The 17,321-nt window shown below is 38.5% G+C and overlaps 1 protein-coding gene across 1 annotated transcript; it reads left to right on the top strand.

Annotated features, from left to right (window-relative positions):
• Window positions 1–12,463: 12,463 nt before the first annotated feature.
• Window positions 12,464–16,498, top strand: LOC132119076 (uncharacterized). The gene is made up of 2 exons (XM_059528826.1): window positions 12,464–13,255; window positions 16,434–16,498. The coding sequence occupies exon 1, from the start codon at window positions 12,602–12,604 to the stop codon at window positions 13,250–13,252; it is 651 nt and encodes a 216-aa protein (XP_059384809.1). The 5' UTR covers window positions 12,464–12,601; the 3' UTR covers window positions 13,253–13,255; window positions 16,434–16,498.
• The last annotated feature ends 823 nt before the right edge of the window (window positions 16,499–17,321 follow it).

The raw sequence follows: 17,321 nt of genomic DNA, 5'->3' as shown, positions 1-17,321 counted from the left end.
AAATAAATCCACCCTTAGTGAACATATAAGAGACTTTAGTTGTATCTAATAAAAACCTGATTAATCAGCCTAGACTATCTTGGTGGGTAAGGCCATATATGACATCACAGGAATAAATTATATTTTAAACTATTATTATTTTTATTTATTGTTTATCACATAAATGCAGCTTTAGTCAGCATACGAGACTTGAATTGTATCTTAGATAGATAGATAGATAGATAGATAGATAGATAGATAGATAGATAGATAGATAGATGCTGTAGTAGTCCAAATGCATCTCAGCTTATGAACATTTGGACTTGTATACCTGTGTGATGACTTTCAACACACACATCTATCTCTCTTTGTGTTTCACACACAACGTGGTGTGTAGACAGGATCAAAGTGCATTTTACAGTTCAGAGCAGACGAACATAAGACAAATGTCTGAAAAAAAAAAAACATCAACAGAGCCCCCTCCTCTGAGGTCACCGCATGCACCTGCGGTGCTCCACTTTCTTCGCTCTTTGGATCTCTTTAAAATAATGAGCCAAAGAGTTCACAAAACTTCAAATCAGATGCTTCCCTTTTCACCCTCTTCTTAACTGAGATCAACGGAGAGTTTGGGAGAGAGTGCTGGTGTCTTACAGCTGTGACAGATATAAACAATGGCTTGTTTGCATTTGTCTTTGTGGCTTTATGTGTGTGTAAGAGTAAGAAGGAGAAAAAAAAATTGTTGCTGCCAAAAAAGAAAAATAGAAAGAAAAAAAAAGAAAAAAAAAAAGAAAATAAAAACACCATAGTATTTTTGGACATGTACCATGGTATTATTTGTAGTTCCTTGTAAAAGTTGTTGTACAAATATGTGACAAGTACATGGTAAAGTACCATGGTACAGATTACCATCTGATACATCAGTGTGTTGTATAGGGGGACACCAAGTTTAGATTCTCATAAGCAAACAGAGAGTAATGTTTGAATAACTATATGAAATCATGCTGTATGTGTGTAATTCTGTGTGTTTTAGTGGTTGTTTAACCTGGATCTTGTCTTGTCTGTGTAAGCTGCAGTGGAGAAGGCAGTTGATTTATTTGTCTATAATTGCCTAATTTAACTGGTGTACGTCCAGAGAGACACATCCCCTAGTTCACTGTTTCCCTCAGTAGAACAGTCCACCAATATAACGCTGTCAAACCCAAATGGTGGCTGCTGTGATGGATCACCTCCACTCCAGCTTTACTTTCCGGACAACACCAGAGCAAACCGTTATTTCAGTTGAAACCTGGGGAATTTAAACAGGTGCTGTTGAGGGAAATTTAGTTGGCCCCTGATGTAAAAGGTTTAGTAGTCCATGTGATGCAACCTGGCCAATCAGAATGCCTGAACATCTTCAGAAGACCATTTATAAAATTTTGAATCAATTTGATGCTAAGTAGTTTAATTGTCAGAATATTTTGTACGTTATTATCCATGTTTTAAATCTGTAGTGGTGTTTTCATCCAGTCCCGGCACTAGAACACTTTAACAGGGGGCGGTGGTGACCGCGCGATATATCCTATTTATTATATACACTAGTGAAAATAGCATATTTTCTTAGTGATAGATGGCGTTTACAATAAGTAAAAATAGTAGTATTTTTAATGAATTGCTATGCAAATAGCTAAATTTTATCTATACTAAAGTCTTCACTTGGTTCAGACCTGGCGTCAGGACACACGACTTGGGAGGGCTGTTTTTTTTTTTTTTTTTACTTGTATTTTTTTGAATGACAAAAAAAAAAAACATGCTATAATTTATAAGCTTGTTGTGTTAAGATTGTTTGGAAATGGTGACAGAAATAATGTTTAATAATAAAAAAAATATTTCTTATCAAACATCATATAGATAAACTAATATTTAAATATTCTTTTTTTTTTTTTTTTTTTAATGAGCTCAAATATTCGAAAGCAATATTTGTAGTTTCAGAATAGATCCATCTTTGTCTTGTGTGGTTCCAACAATAGCACCTCAAGACCAGTCAAGATACTGAGATTTGAAGTCCTTGCACTGGGATTGCATGTTTATTCAACTCCACCTGAGGCTGAAGAGATAAGGTGGAGGTGAGGGAAAATGTGTGAGTCAGAAGATAGCCTGATCTCCGTGGCGATTTCTCTTGAGCTCTGTGCTACCTTCTGTCTTTACCCAACTTCCTATCCCCCTCATTTACATTTCATTATTTAGCCTGGAGTGCTATGTTGCAGCATTGGCTCCACCTGGCTCCATAGCAACTGTGTGTAGCACTGTATTTGGCAAAGTGACTGCAGGAATCGGAGGAACAGTATTCAGCCTCCCATCTGTCAGTCAAGCGTACACAATCTACAAACAATTTTAACACTTGCAAGTGTTTTTTACTCTTTTACAGTTAAAAATGGAAAATGGAAAGTAGGGGTTTAGAGAGACTGAATCTTAGAACTGTTTTTAATGACTTGATTGAGAATCATTGGAAAATGAGGTGATATTGAATGCATATTTTGAGAAAACAAAAGCGTTTTTCAACCTTGCATGCATGTAAACCTCTTGTAGAAGACTCCTAAAACAATATCAGGAAACTTTGTTCCCCTAATTTTATAATAGGGGAACTTTAAATTAATAATTCAATGCATTACAGCAGATGTTTGAAGTATAAATAATTCAAAATGCATGCTATATATATTTGTGTCTTTTAATTTGTATTAGACTATTTTACTACAGACTTTTTTAATGTAAGAAATTATTTGGTAACACTTTATTTTAAGGTGTCCTTGTTACACATGTATTAACTATTGTGATAACAATTAATTATGCATAATTAATTATGCATAACTATAAGCAAGTAACCCTAAGCCAAACCCTAATCCTAACCCTGACCATATAGTAAGCACATGTAGTTAATTAATATTACTCCGTGCTTAAATGTATTATTTTTACAGTTTTTTTCAATTGCTTACACAAAATTAAAAATTTGGCTCATTGTCTCAAAACTCAACACACAAGATTTCTTGACACAGCACTTGGAGATCAACATCTAACTGCCAATGTAAAATAACATTCTGCAATCAAAACGTAACACTCTAACTTCAAAAGGCCATCTTCAGATCGATAGGAAACACACATGCACATGCAATATAAACAGTCAAAGCAAACACAACACACAGGTCAACTGTATTCAAGACACTGCCTACATTTGTAGTCTGTAAACCGTGTTTATTTCCACAACCAAAACTCAGTCTACAGGTGCAGAACTACTATAAGTATTGAACATCTGGTGTAGGTGTTTCTATTGCAGGTCCATGTCAGGGATCTCGTCGTCGATTGGGGTCAGGCCACAGCACCTCGTCCACATCACAGGCAATGTCTTCCCTTGCCAGGCAACGGGGAAAATATCTCCGTGTGTGGCGTATCCACCCATGGATCGACGCCACCTCGATGTCCCCACATGCCTCCTCCATCGCTCGCAGGAGCGGCACGCGTACATGTGGTAGGCGGTCATAGACCTTCCACCGCCATGCCGAAAAGAATTCCTCGATCTGATTTAGGAACGGGGAATAAGGGGGCAGGTGCAACACCACAAAATGGTCGTGGTTGGCAAACCAGTCCCGGACAAGAGCAGCCCGGTGGAAACTGACATTATCCCAGATGACAACAAACATGGGCTGCCCTGGTCTGTCCTGTGTGACCACAGCATGTAGTGCATGGAGAAATGCCAGTAGGTGTGCAGTGTTGTAGGGTCCTAGGGTGGCATGGTGATGGAGGACCCCTTGACCACTAATGGCGGCACACATGGTGATGTTGCCCCCGCGCTGCCCGGGGATGTTCACGATGGCCCTTTGGCCGATGATGTTCCGGCCCCGACGTCTGGTTTTTGCCAGATTGAACCCAGCTTCATCTATGTAGATGTACTCATGTTGCTGGGCTGCCGCATCGAAGGCCAGGACAGTCTAACAGAACATGCATATACCAAAATGTCACTATTGTGTTCCTGAATACAGCGGTACTGCCTCTACAATGTCGCACAATGACTGTGGATTGGGTTGGACACATTCGGATAAAAATCTTGTTCTATTGGCAAAAAAGTTTTCAGGTAATGCCTGGTTCACACGGGATGATTTTAAAATTGTTGGCCGATTTTCCAAACCTGAGAGACCCCACACACGGCGATAAAAAATCACGGGTTTAACAGTGTTGGTCGTACAGTGTGTGGTGTGCAGCCACACGGCAAAATCAACACATCACACACGAACCGATTTGACTCCCGAACATTCCCAGGTCAGACGGGAAATCTCGCAAAATCCCTCGAGATCAACCGTGACTTCAGAGTAAACAATCATGGCGGACGAAGAGGATGCAGTGGCCATAGTTTGTCCTTTGTCTGTAACCGAAAAAAAAACATAAGAAAAAAAAGAAAAGGCGATGGTCAAAGAAGTGGAGACAAAGTCCTTCATCTCCGACGTACACCGGACTTTCTGGTGCGCCATGACGCCGGCTGTTTTGATTTTGTTTCCCGGTACTTCCTCGCCGCCTCGTCACCTCGCTTTCTGATTGGCTACACGCCACATTCCACAGGCTGCGTGATCGTTTGTCCTCGGGGGACACCACACACGAGAAGAAATCGGGCCAAATTAATCCAACATGTTGGATATCCCCGATTTGAGATAGGAGCGGTCCCAACGTCCTTCCAAGCAGAGGAGAGCAGTCTTAACACACCACACACGGCAGGAATATCTGATCAGATTATTTTACGATAATCGGAGCATCCTTAAGATTGTCGGAAGGTGTCAATCGGGGCTAAAATCGGCCTAATTATCCTGCCGTGTGAACCAGCCTTAAAACAATCTAGATGGTAAGCTTATTTTACATAAAAACAAGATAAATGTGACCTTTTTGCCAATGGAACAAAATTTTTAAGTATTTTTTTTTTGCAGTGGGGGGGCGACTGCAAGGTATCTATCCATGTAAACACACAACTGCCATTGTAGTGGTACTGTGGCACTCACCTGCACATAGTCATAGCGAAGGTTCTTGACTGCAACACTGTTCCTCTCAAATGGAACCTTGTAAAGTTGTTTCATGCTGACGTGGTGTTCCCGCAGGACCCGGGCGAGTGTCGTCGTACTGACACTGTGCACATTGTGGAAAATTGCCTGGTCTTCGAGGATGCGCTCACGCAATTGGCGCAGGGTGATGGTGTTGTTTGCCACCACAAGGTTGACAACGGCCAGTTCCTGGGCATGGGTGAACCTCGTTGCCTCCCTCCCACGGCAGGTCGCCTGGCAGTTCTGCAAACAATGCATGATTAGTGTCGATGGTTAGGTTCTGTTCCCCATCCCGTACTGTCATACTGTACGTGGTGAAATACTGTATAACCAGATTCAGGCAGAACGCTGATGCACAGCAAATTTGAAAACGCAAATTTAACACTCTCAGAGTTACAGTCAAATTAACACTCCCCCAGGGTTTATATGTAAACCACTGTAAAAGTGTTAAATTACTGTAACACTGGAAAATCTACACTAACACTAGACAATTTGCTGTGTGGGTACTGTGCAGTCCTTTGGCATTAATTCAGGACATACCTGTTTTCTTGTCGGTATGTCCGAATGATGCTGGCTACCGTGAAGCGGCTGAGGTTGGGCCGGACCCTCTGCCCGGCCTCCCTCATAGTCAGGCCATGGTTGATGACATGGTCCACCACAGTGGCCCTGATGTCGTCAGTGATAGTTGTGCGTCTGCCTGGTTCCCGTTCAGGTTGGTGCCATTCTCCTCTCCCTCTTCCCACGTCTCTTCCTCGTTCTCCTCTCCCTCTTCCCCCATCTCGATCTCCTCTCCCTCTTCCCCCATCTCGATCTCCTCTCCCTCTTCCCCCATCTCGTTCTCCTCTCCCTCTTCCCCCATCTCGATCTCCTCTCCCTCTTCCTCCATCTCGTCCTCGTTCTCCTCTCCCTCTTCCCCCATCTTGATCTCCTCTCCCTCTTCCCCCATCTCATTCTCCTCTCCCTCTTCCCCCATCTCGTCCTCGTTCTCCTCTCCCTCTTCCCCCATCTCGTCCTCGTTCTCCTCTCCCTCTTCCCCCATCTCTTTCTCCTCTCCCTCTTCCCCCATCTTGTTCTCCTCTCCCTCTTCCCCCATCTCGTTCTCCTCTCCCTCTTCCCCCATCTCGATCTCCTCTCCCTCTTCCCCCATCTCTTCCTCGATCTCCTCTCCCTCGTCCCCCATCTCTTCCTCGATCTCCTCTCCCTCTTCCCCCATCTCTTCCTCGTCTTCTCCTTCCCCTTGGTCCTTCGGCCTCCATATTCGCAATTGTATCACGACAGGTGCGCATACCTGAGTTCTATTTATAGTGCTACAGCTGTGACTGATTGCTGTTCAATTACCGGTTAAGTGTTTTACTGTGTGTGCGGGGGTGTTGCTATTGTCGCATGTGTTTTTATTATTGAATGGATGTGCTGTATGCAAAGTGTTTCCTCATTTTCCAACGTGTGTAACATACAACACTCTGTGTGTAGTGTTTTGCACCGTGTGTTGCATAATTGTTTGCAGTGCAATGCCTACAATGTGTTTATTCATTTGGTGCCTGTGTGTAAGACATGCATGCAAACGGTACGGTTTTGACGCTTTGATCTGGGCATTCACTTTTTGTGTTTTAGCAATTGGGAAAAACTGTAATATGGAATATAGGTAAATTATGAACTGTTCACCCAGTAACAATATCACATATTAATACAATTCTTCAGCAGAATGATGATAAACAGTTTTGGCTTACTGTCCATAATGGAAGGATGAACTAGATATAAAAGTTCCAGTGGACTCATTACAGGATAGAGTAGTTAAGCATGAGACACATTTAACTTAGAATGAAATTCAGACACAGCACTTAAATATTTGATGAAAACATTTACAAAATCAACCTTAAAATGCTTTCAGAATTGAGCACAGAGTTTATCACACTGATGGCAGGTGGATCTGTAAATTTATGTATAGTGCCTCTTCATACGGCTAGAGTCTGGTTGCAAACACATTGGTTGAGAAATATATGCATTTAGTAGTGTGAACAAGTACTTGTCAGTTGTCAGTCCATTCTAGATTTCTAAACTGAATGATTACTGAAATAGCACTGAAACAATGCCTCCAAAAATGTATAACAGTGACTTTTTTTTTTTTTTAATCAATTTCTTCATATTGAAAAGACAACAGTTCTCACTCTTTCTTTGTTTTATTGTTTTAGCACATCTGTGTTCTTGCAGCATATTTTTAAAGGTTTAAATCACACAGTTATTTCAGTGATTTGTCACACTGACTGGCTGCCGTCTGTTGCATAGATCTCAAGAGAGTGCATCAGAGTTAGTATGAATGATATTTCCATCTATGATGAGTACATCTCATAACCTGCAGTAGAAATGAGTCTTTCACAAACCAGGTTACATACCTTGCAAAAAGGCATAGTCAAGCTGCAGTTGAGTGCAAGTCTTAGACAAAAAGGTACTCACTATTAATTTCATTTTATGTTATTTTTATAAAAACACAAAATTATATTTCATTCTTTGAACCAGAAACTGACAGTTAACTATTAAACAGTGATCAACCGCAGCCTACAAATTACTCTCTCGAGCGAGAAATGCTAACTGAACATGAAATGTTTGTTAATTTTGGTCTCCACTGAACATCTACTGCTGTGCATGTGCATGTTCCCCACGTTGGCATCTTCAGAAAACCTGATGTTACTCTTTCAGCATCATTCTTTCCCTGAGTCAGACGCCCTCCTCCTTCTCAGAATGATCTCAGCCAGTCAGAAGATTAATTTATGCAATGTGAAGTTCAACATGCCAGTGTTTGCGCGCATGTTCTCGAGTTCTTATGCAAAGCCACAGCCTGCCAAGCTGATGGAGTGGTTTTCACAATAAATTAGCAATTGTAATCTTGAGGATTTTAGAGGAACAAGCTGTTGCTTCCTCTTCATGTCTCTCTCACACACTTTTCAATCTCTTTCTCTCGCTCTCTCTTCCATTTAACTCTGGGTCTTAGCTGTCTTCATACATAATTAGGGCAAGCCAAGTCATATTACCTGTCTGGATTTGCAGGCCTCATTTTCTTTTTCTGTCGTTGATGTGTCAGGGAATATTCGTCAAACTACCCAACTAATAGAATTGAGGGAAAGCTCTAAATTACAAAAGATTTATGACATTTTGCACCTGAAAATGTTCTATTCATTGCTCCTCTCTCTCTTGCACTCTTTCCCACCAACTTCATTAATTCCCTCTATATTTAATGAAAGTAAGGGTTGCATTGCAACCCATTCTGTGTGAGGTGGCGTTCCCCTTGACTGAAGTGTCAGTGTTTCACAGCAGTTCAGTAGAGAAGGCCTTAAAATGGTCACCACTACATACTTACCATTTTTTGTGTCTTAACTATTCACATAGGTGCAGTGCTATTAAAGCAAAAATTTAAGAGCACAGAAATAAATTAATAGACTAGAGACTATTAAATATGCATTTTAAACTCAAAAGAGTTTGTTTTGTGTCCAAGGACTTTCAAACGGCCCTGGGCTGTGTTTCCCAAAATCTTTGTAAACCTAAGAAGTTTGTACAAAAAATCATATGACTGATCTTAATATTACAGTCTGTTTCTCAAAAGCTTCGTAACTTAAGTAGTACTTGAAAATCATCATAAACCTACAAGTGCTCTGGAGTAATCGTAAAGCCCTAGGTGCATCGTAAGAAGACAGATTTATGTGGTCACCTGCAAGACAATCGGCAGATTACACAGTGCAATGTAATAATAATTTAAGGATTTGATTGCACTTTATTGTACATTTTATTGCTTGTTTTTTGATGTTGTTTTATTTATAAATTAACTAATTAAAAGGTGCAGAAAAAATATAAATACACATCTAAATTAAATGACTAAAAAAAAAATAATAATAAATAATGTAGGAAATATGCTTAAAAAAAACTGGGGAGAACAATATGTCAGTGACTTGCTGACTTGCACGAAAACCAGCAATGTATTGGACCTGGAAATAATGTCTCTATATTATATACTGTAATCGTATATATATATATATATATATATATATATATATATACGGTATGTATGTTTATATGTTTTTTGGGAAACACACGTGAAACAATAACAAACAACCATAAAATGACTCGTAAAAAATGCTCTTAAGCGCCAAGATCAACAGTTATCGGAAGCATGGCCGTGGTTGTTTCTAACCTGTGTTAGTAAAACATGATATCCACAACAATACAGCATTTTAGGACAAAATAGGCCATTTGATTTACTCCAAGATTGGACAATAAGGTTGATCAGCTTACATTAAATATGGTGACACAAATCTCAAATGTCAACTATAAACGACAAACCTCATTGGTTCTCGCTTGAGTTTTGTGTCATCATATTTGATACAGTCTGTGACAGGACTATTGTTAACTATAACTATATAATAATATTATATTTGTGTACATTAAACATAAATTTATGTTAATGGAAATAGAGCTGAAATAAGAACTTAATAGTAATAAAAAATGACAGCACATTACAGAATTATAAAAAAGTTAACAAAAATTAAAATGAAAACTGAAAATATAAAGACTAATTCAAAATTATATATGCAAAGTGCAATATTTTGTGTGTGTATATCTGTTTGTGTGTGTGTGTGTATATATATATATATATATATATATATATATATATATACAGTACAGACCAAAAGTTTGGAAATATTACTATTTTTAATGTTTTTGAAAGAAGTTTCTTCTGCTCATCAAGCCTGCATTTATTTGATCAAAAATACAGAAACAATAATATTGTGAAATATTATTACAACTTAAAATAATAGTTTTCTATTTGAATATACTTAAAAAAAATAATTTATTCCTGTGATGCAAAGCTGAATTTTCAGCATCATTACTCCAGCCTTCAGTGTAACATCCAGTCTATCACATGATAATTTAGAAATCATTTTAATATTCAGAGTTATTATGAGTGTTGGAAACAGTTCTGCTGTCTAATATATTTGATGATTAAAAGGTTAAAAAGAACTGCATTTATTCAAAATAAAAAAAACAATTCTAATAATATATATTCAAATAATATATTTTCTTTACTATCACTTTTTATCAATTTAACACATCCTTGCTGAATAAAAGTCTTAATTTTATTTAAAAAAAGTAAGAAAAAAAAAATTACTGACCCCAAATTACTGACTAGTAGTGTATATTGTTATTACAAAATATTTATATTTTAAAAACATAGCTTCTTTTTTTTTTTTTTTTTTTACTTTTTATTCATCAAAGTATCCTAAAAAAGGATCACATGTTCTGAAAAAATATTAAGCAGCAGAACTGTTTCCAACTTTGATAATGAATCATCATATTAGAATGATTTCTAAAGAATCATGTGATAATGATCCTAAAAATTCAGCTTTGCATCACAGAAATAAATGATAATTTAAAGTATAATAAATTTAAAAACAATTATTTGAAATTGTAATAATATATCACAATATTACATTTTTTTCTGTATTTTTGATCAAATAAATGCAGGCTTGATGAGCAGAAGAAACTTCTTTCAAAAACATTAAAAATAGTAATGTTTCCAAACTTTTGGTCTGTACTGTATATATATATATATATATATATATATATATATATATATATATATATATATATATATATATATATATATATATATATATTGCAAAGTGGTTGTATTGCTGTAATGGTTGTATAACTAACTTAACTTATTGGCTCCGGACAAAAACAGCTGAAACATTTTTTTGTGTTATGCAGAATAAAAAAAGGCACAGGAGTTTGGATTGATATCAGGGTGAGTAAATGACGACAGAATGCTTATTTTTAGGTGAACTCTCCAAAAGTGCATTTTAGGAAAAGCAGCATCACTATGTGTGTGAATGTTACACTATTTGAATGTAACATTGCATTATGTTAGCATTACATTACCTTGTACATGTTATGAAGAACCTGTTTATTTAATTCTTTCTCTATTTATATTTGGTCCTTTTTGTATTCTTCCCTTGAATGCTGCAGACTTTAGTGTTACTTCCATGGAAAGAAGGTCAAAGACAATATTTCTCATGTCTGCCATCGCTTTGAGACAAAAACCTGTGTGTGTGTGTGTGTGTGTGCGTGTGCGTGTGCATGTGCGTGCAAATAGACCTCTATCTCTCCTCACTGATCTCATATACAGACGTGTGTGTGAGCACGCAGGAGAAAGCTGATAGGACAGGGAATGATGTGGGCCAGTGGCCATTGTAATGCTGTGTGCTGCATGTGGCACTAACAGCTTCACCTCAAGGTCATCTTCCCGTGAGGAGAATACACAAGAATAGATGGGCTGGAGTCCACCTTCTCTCCTTCTCTCTATTTCTTTTGAATGCAGGTAGTCAGAATAGAGTGCAAACTATGGACTGGGAGTTAACCTTAGTAAAAGATGATGTACATCGTCCATTATTATTATGTACACTGACCAAACTTTATCCCACATTTTATATGGCCAAATACACTACTGTTCAAAAGCTTGGAGTTTTTTGTTTGTTTGTTTTTAAAGCTGTTAATATTTCAGCCTGCAAAGATGCATCAAATGTATCAAAAGTAAAGTTTGAATTTTTAATTCATCAAAGAATCCCGAAAAAAATAAAAAATAAAGTATCAAATGTATGGTTATGATCCAATGGATCATTGGAAAATTCAGCTTTGCAATCACAGGAATAAACTTTTTAAACATACTTTTTAAAATAGACATGAGTTATTTAAAATTGTAAAAATCTTTCACAATATTACTGTTTTCAAATATAATGATCAAATATATGCAGCATAAGTAGCTTCTTTCAAGAGCATTATTAATTTTAGGGAACATATAAATGCTTACCTTGAATTCAGTGTTGGTCACTTTGGATAAAAGCTAATTTATCGATTTGAAATTAGAGGAAAGAGACTGCAGAGAGAAATTATATTAAACTGGTGTGAAATTCTACAAAAAAACCTATCCATTACAATTAAGATTCACTTTAATGATGTTTGTCCTTGTCCTGGAATCACCCCAAACTATGCAATTTTAAACCTTTTGCTCTTGATATTGAATCTATTTGACTATTTTTAACTCAAAAATCAATTGTATACATCATCGTTTCCGTTTATATAACGTGTGAATATATCCTCTATTGTATTCTACAACAAAAACAATCAGAGCGCCTCGCTATCACTAGTTTTATTTTGATCTCCCGGGTCCGCTATTAGCTTTTAGCCCGTTAGCATCAGCGGCGTGGTTGCAGCTAACTGCGCTAACATTGCTAATACTCTATTCACACACATTACCACTGCTGTACTCACTGTTACTTGCTTTAATGGCGGATGAATGTCTCCACTCTGTGCAGCTCGAGCTCGAGGCCGTGGGAAAGCAGATTCGTGACCTGGAGGTGAGGCAGGCCCAGCTGAGAGAGCGGAGAATCGCGCTGGAATCATCCCGGGCTGACGCTCACAAGTCCGGGGTAAGTATACAGCGATCTGTTAACAGTCCCACCACGTCTACTCCGTGTGTTTCTCTGCACAGGCCCGGTGCACCCAGGACGCGATCTTCCCAGATGTCCTTCACTGTGACGCCGGGACACCACGGACCCTGGGTGCATCCACAGCGGAGGACGCGAGCCGGGTCCCGGGCGACGACTTCTCCCCCTCCTGCCTTCGACATCTCCATCCGGAACCGCTTCGCTCCCCTCCGCGAGACAGGACGCGACGCTGTGATCATCGGAGACTCCATCGTCCGACACGTAAGTGCTACGTTAGCCGAAGGTAAAGTGCACACTCATTGTTTGCCTGGTGCTCGTGTTCTCGATGTTTCTGCGCAGATACCCGCGATCCTGAAGGTCGACGAGAGCCCCAGAGCGGTCGTGCTTCACGCCGGGGTTAATGACACCACGCTGCGGCAGACGGAGACGCTGAAGAGGGACTTCAGCAGCCTGATCGAGACGGTTCGCAGCACGACGCCCGCGGCGACGATCGTCGTGTCAGGACCACTGCCCACGTATCGACGAGGACACGAAAGGTTCAGTAGACTTTTTGCTTTAAATGAATGGTTGTTGTCATGGTGTAAAGAACAGAAACTGCTATTTGTTAATAACTGGAATCTTTTCTGGGAGCGTCCTAGGCTGTTTCGCGCTGATGGATTACACCCCAGCAGAGTCGGAGCGGAGCTGCTCTCTGACAACATCTCCAGGACACTTCGCTCCATGTGACTAGTAAGACAATTCTCTAATAACTATTATGATGAGTTTTGTTCCACCCGCTTAAATGATAAAAGTACTTGTGCTGTAAAAACTATTAAGACTGTGTCTGTTCCCCGAATAGTGAGGTCAAAATATAATGTAGGATCTAGAAAAAATCTTATCGTAATTAAACCCGAAAAATGTAAAGTAAATGAACAAAAACAATTTTTAAAGTTTGGGCTCATAAATATTAGATCACTCACACCCAAAGCAGGTATTGTAAATGAAATGATCACAGAAAATAGTTTTGATGTACTCTGCTTGACTGAAACCTGGCTAAAACCAAATGATTATTTTGGTCTAAATGAGTCTACTCCACCAAACTACTGTTATAAGCATGAGCCCCGTCAGACTGGTCGTGGAGGAGGTGTTGCAACAATATATAGTGATATTCTCAATGTTACCCAGAAAACAGGATACAGGTTTAACTCTTTTGAAATACTTCTGCTAAATGTTACACTGTCAGACATGCAAAAGAAATCTAATGTATCTCTTGCTCTGGCTACTGTGTATAGACCACCAGGGCCGTATACAGAATTCCTAAAAGAATTTGCAGATTTCCTCTCAGACCTTCTAGTTACAGTTGATAAGGCGCTAATCATGGGAGATTTTAATATTCACGTTGATAATGCAAATGATACATTAGGACTTGCGTTTACTGACCTAATAAACTCCTTTGGAGTCAAGCAAAATGTCACCGGGCCCACTCATCATTTTAATCATACACTAGATCTAATTATATCGCATGGAATCGATCTTACTGCTATAGATATTGTACCCCAATGTGATGATATTACAGACCATTTCCTTGTATCGTGCATGCTGCGTATAACTGATATTAACTATATGTCTCAGCGTTACCGTCTGGGCAGAACTATTGTTCCAGCCACCAAAGACAGATTCGCAAATAACCTGCCTGATCTATCTCAACTGCTATTTGTACCCAAAAATACACATGAATTAGACGAAATTACTGACAACATGGGCACTATTTTCTCTAATACATTAGAAGCTGTTGCCCCCATCAAATTGAAAAAGGTTAGAGAAAAACGTACTGTGCCATGGTATAACAGTAATACTCACTCTCTCAAGAAAGTAACTCGTAGTCTTGAACGCAAATGGAGAAAAACTAACTTGGAAGTTTTTAAAATTGCATGGAAAAACAGTATGTCCAGCTATAGACAGGCTCTAAAAACTGCTAGGGCAGAGCATATCCACAAACTCATTGAAAATAACCAAAACAATCCAAGGTTTTTATTTAGCACAGTGGCTAAATTAACAAATTACCAGACGCCACCTGATTCAAATATTCCACCAACGTTAAATAGTAATGACTTTATGAATTTCTTCACTGATAAAATAGATAACATTAGAAATACAATAGCGAATGTAGATTCTACAGCGTCTAACACTTCAGTTTCATCAATCGCACCCAAAAATAAACTGCAGTGCTTTACAAATATAGGACAGGAAGAGCTAAATAAACTTATCACTGTATCTAAACCAACAACATGTTTATTAGATCCTGTACCCACTAAATTACTAAAAGAGCTGTTACCTGTAGCCGAAGAACCGCTTCTCAATATCATTAACTCGTCGTTATCTTTAGGTCACATCCCAAAACCATTCAAGCTGGCGGTTATCAAGCCTCTTATTAAGAAACCAAAACTAGATCCTAGTGTACTGGCAAATTATAGGCCTATTTCAAATATTCCATTTATGTCTAAAATTTTAGAAAAAGTTGTGTCTGCTCAATTGAGCACCTTCCTGCATAAAAATGATCTGTATGAAGAATTTCAGTCAGGTTTTAGGCCCCACCATAGCACAGAAACTGCACTTGTTAAAATTACAAATGACCTGCTTCTTGCGTCAGATCAAGGCTGCATCTCATTTCTAGTCTTACTTGATCTTAGTGCTGCGTTCGACACCATAGATCATGACATACTCATAGATCGATTACAAAACTATACAGGTATTCAAGGGCAGGCTCTATGATGGTTTAGATCCTACCTGTCCGATCGCTACCATTTTGTTTACTTAAATGGGGTGTCATCTCATTTATCATCAGTAAAATATGGAGTGCCACAAGGATCCGTCCTAGGTCCCCTTCTATTTTCAATATACATGTTGCCCCTTGGTAATATTATTAGAAAATACGGAATTAGCTTCCACTGTTATGCTGATGATACTCAGCTATATATTTCAACGAGACCAGATGAAACTTCCCAATTATCTAAGCTAACAGAGTGTGTTAAAAATGTAAAAGATTGGATGACAAATAATTTTCTCCAATTAAATTCGGATAAGACAGAGATATTAATTATTGGACCAAAAAACACCACACAGAATCTTGTAGATTACAATCTGCAACTAGACGGATGTACTGTTACTTCCTCTACAGTCAGAAATCTGGGTGTTATATTAGACAGCAATTTGTCTTTTGAAAATCATATTTCCAATGTTACAAAAACCGCATTCTTCCATCTTAGAAACATTGCCAAGCTACGAAACATGTTATCTGTTTCTGATGCAGAAAAGCTAGTTCATGCTTTCATGACCTCTAGACTGGACTATTGTAATGGACTTCTAGGTGGTTGTCCTGCTTCGTCAATAAACAAGCTACAGGTAGTCCAAAATGCAGCAGCTAGAGTCCTTACCAGGTCAAGAAAATATGATCATATTACCCCAATTTTACAGTCTCTGCACTGGCTACCTATTAAGTTCCGTATCTGTTACAAATTATCATTACTTACCTATAAGGCCCTAAATGGTTTAGCTCCTGCGTACCTAACTAGCCTTCTACCACGCTACAACCCATCACGCACCCTAAGGTCACAAAACGCTGGACTTTTGGTAGTTCCTAGGATAGCAAAGTCCACTAAAGGAGGTAGAGCTTTTTCACATTTGGCTCCCAAACTCTGGAATAGCCTTCCTGATAATGTTCGGGGTTCAGACACACTCTCTCTGTTTAAATCTAGATTAAAAACGCATCTCTTTCGCCAAGCATTCGAATAATGTATCTCTTAAATTGTGAGTGTAGTTGCATCTGCATTTTTATTCTTTAGCTTGGGTTAAACTAATTTTACTTTGTTGGATCAGCAGCTATGCTAATGATGTCTCTATTTTGTTTCTATGTTTTGCCACGGGATAGGATTTACACAAGCTCCAGTCTGGATCCAGAACACCTGAGAAGAGATGATGCTGACCCTCAGAGGACCCCAGATGATCCTAACCTTGAATCAACAAACAGAACTAACAATTATTGCTACATGTGTGACTGCATCCTATAATTACTATTAATTAATAATATTGATAGTTCATCATCTAGCTGACTACGTCTTGTATTATTATTATTATTTTTATTTTTCTAAAATCCTGTCAAACGTGCACAAACTACTAGCTACTACTAAATATTGTAGAAACATAATTTTCTGTAAAGTTGCTTTGTAATGATTTGTATTGTAAAAAGCGCTATACAAATAAACTTGAATTGAATTGAATCATTTGTCACCAGTTCAGCTGAGCCATAAATGTCAAGTGACTAATCACTCTGAAGCCGCTGGAAAAAAGAGCAATATTACCTAGTGAAACCTTGACTTCTTTGTTTAACAATGGTAAAATGAAAATGTAAAGGTCATTGTACTAAAATATTTGACCACAGAATGATGTGACTGTCCAATCAGAAGTATTTAAGAAAGCCTTGTAATGAAAAAGGAAAATGGCTTCTCTCTTTTCCTCTTGCTTTTCGAATACACTCAGCAAGCAGACTTTTCCCCCTCTATCTTCTGACGTATACATTTATAGCATTCAGAAGCCCATGACAAATATAATCACTGCCATATTAATGTACACGTGTGTGTTTGTGAGGCACATGGATTTGGCTGGCTGCTCGGTGCTCTAACATGTCTCAACGGGGGGCACCAAACCACCTGCAACCCTAATTTGCTGTGCCAGTAATTTTCTCTGCTCCATGCTGGCCTAAGATGCAGTCTATGCCTAAACTACTGTGAACTCACAAAGAGAATGAGGGGGGAAAAAG

This window comes from Carassius carassius, chromosome 38 (genome assembly GCF_963082965.1).
Source record: "Carassius carassius chromosome 38, fCarCar2.1, whole genome shotgun sequence".
NCBI lineage: Eukaryota > Metazoa > Chordata > Actinopteri > Cypriniformes > Cyprinidae > Carassius > Carassius carassius.
The sequence above is the reverse complement of the archived record's forward strand: the minus strand, read 5'-3'. Positions and strand labels throughout refer to the sequence as shown.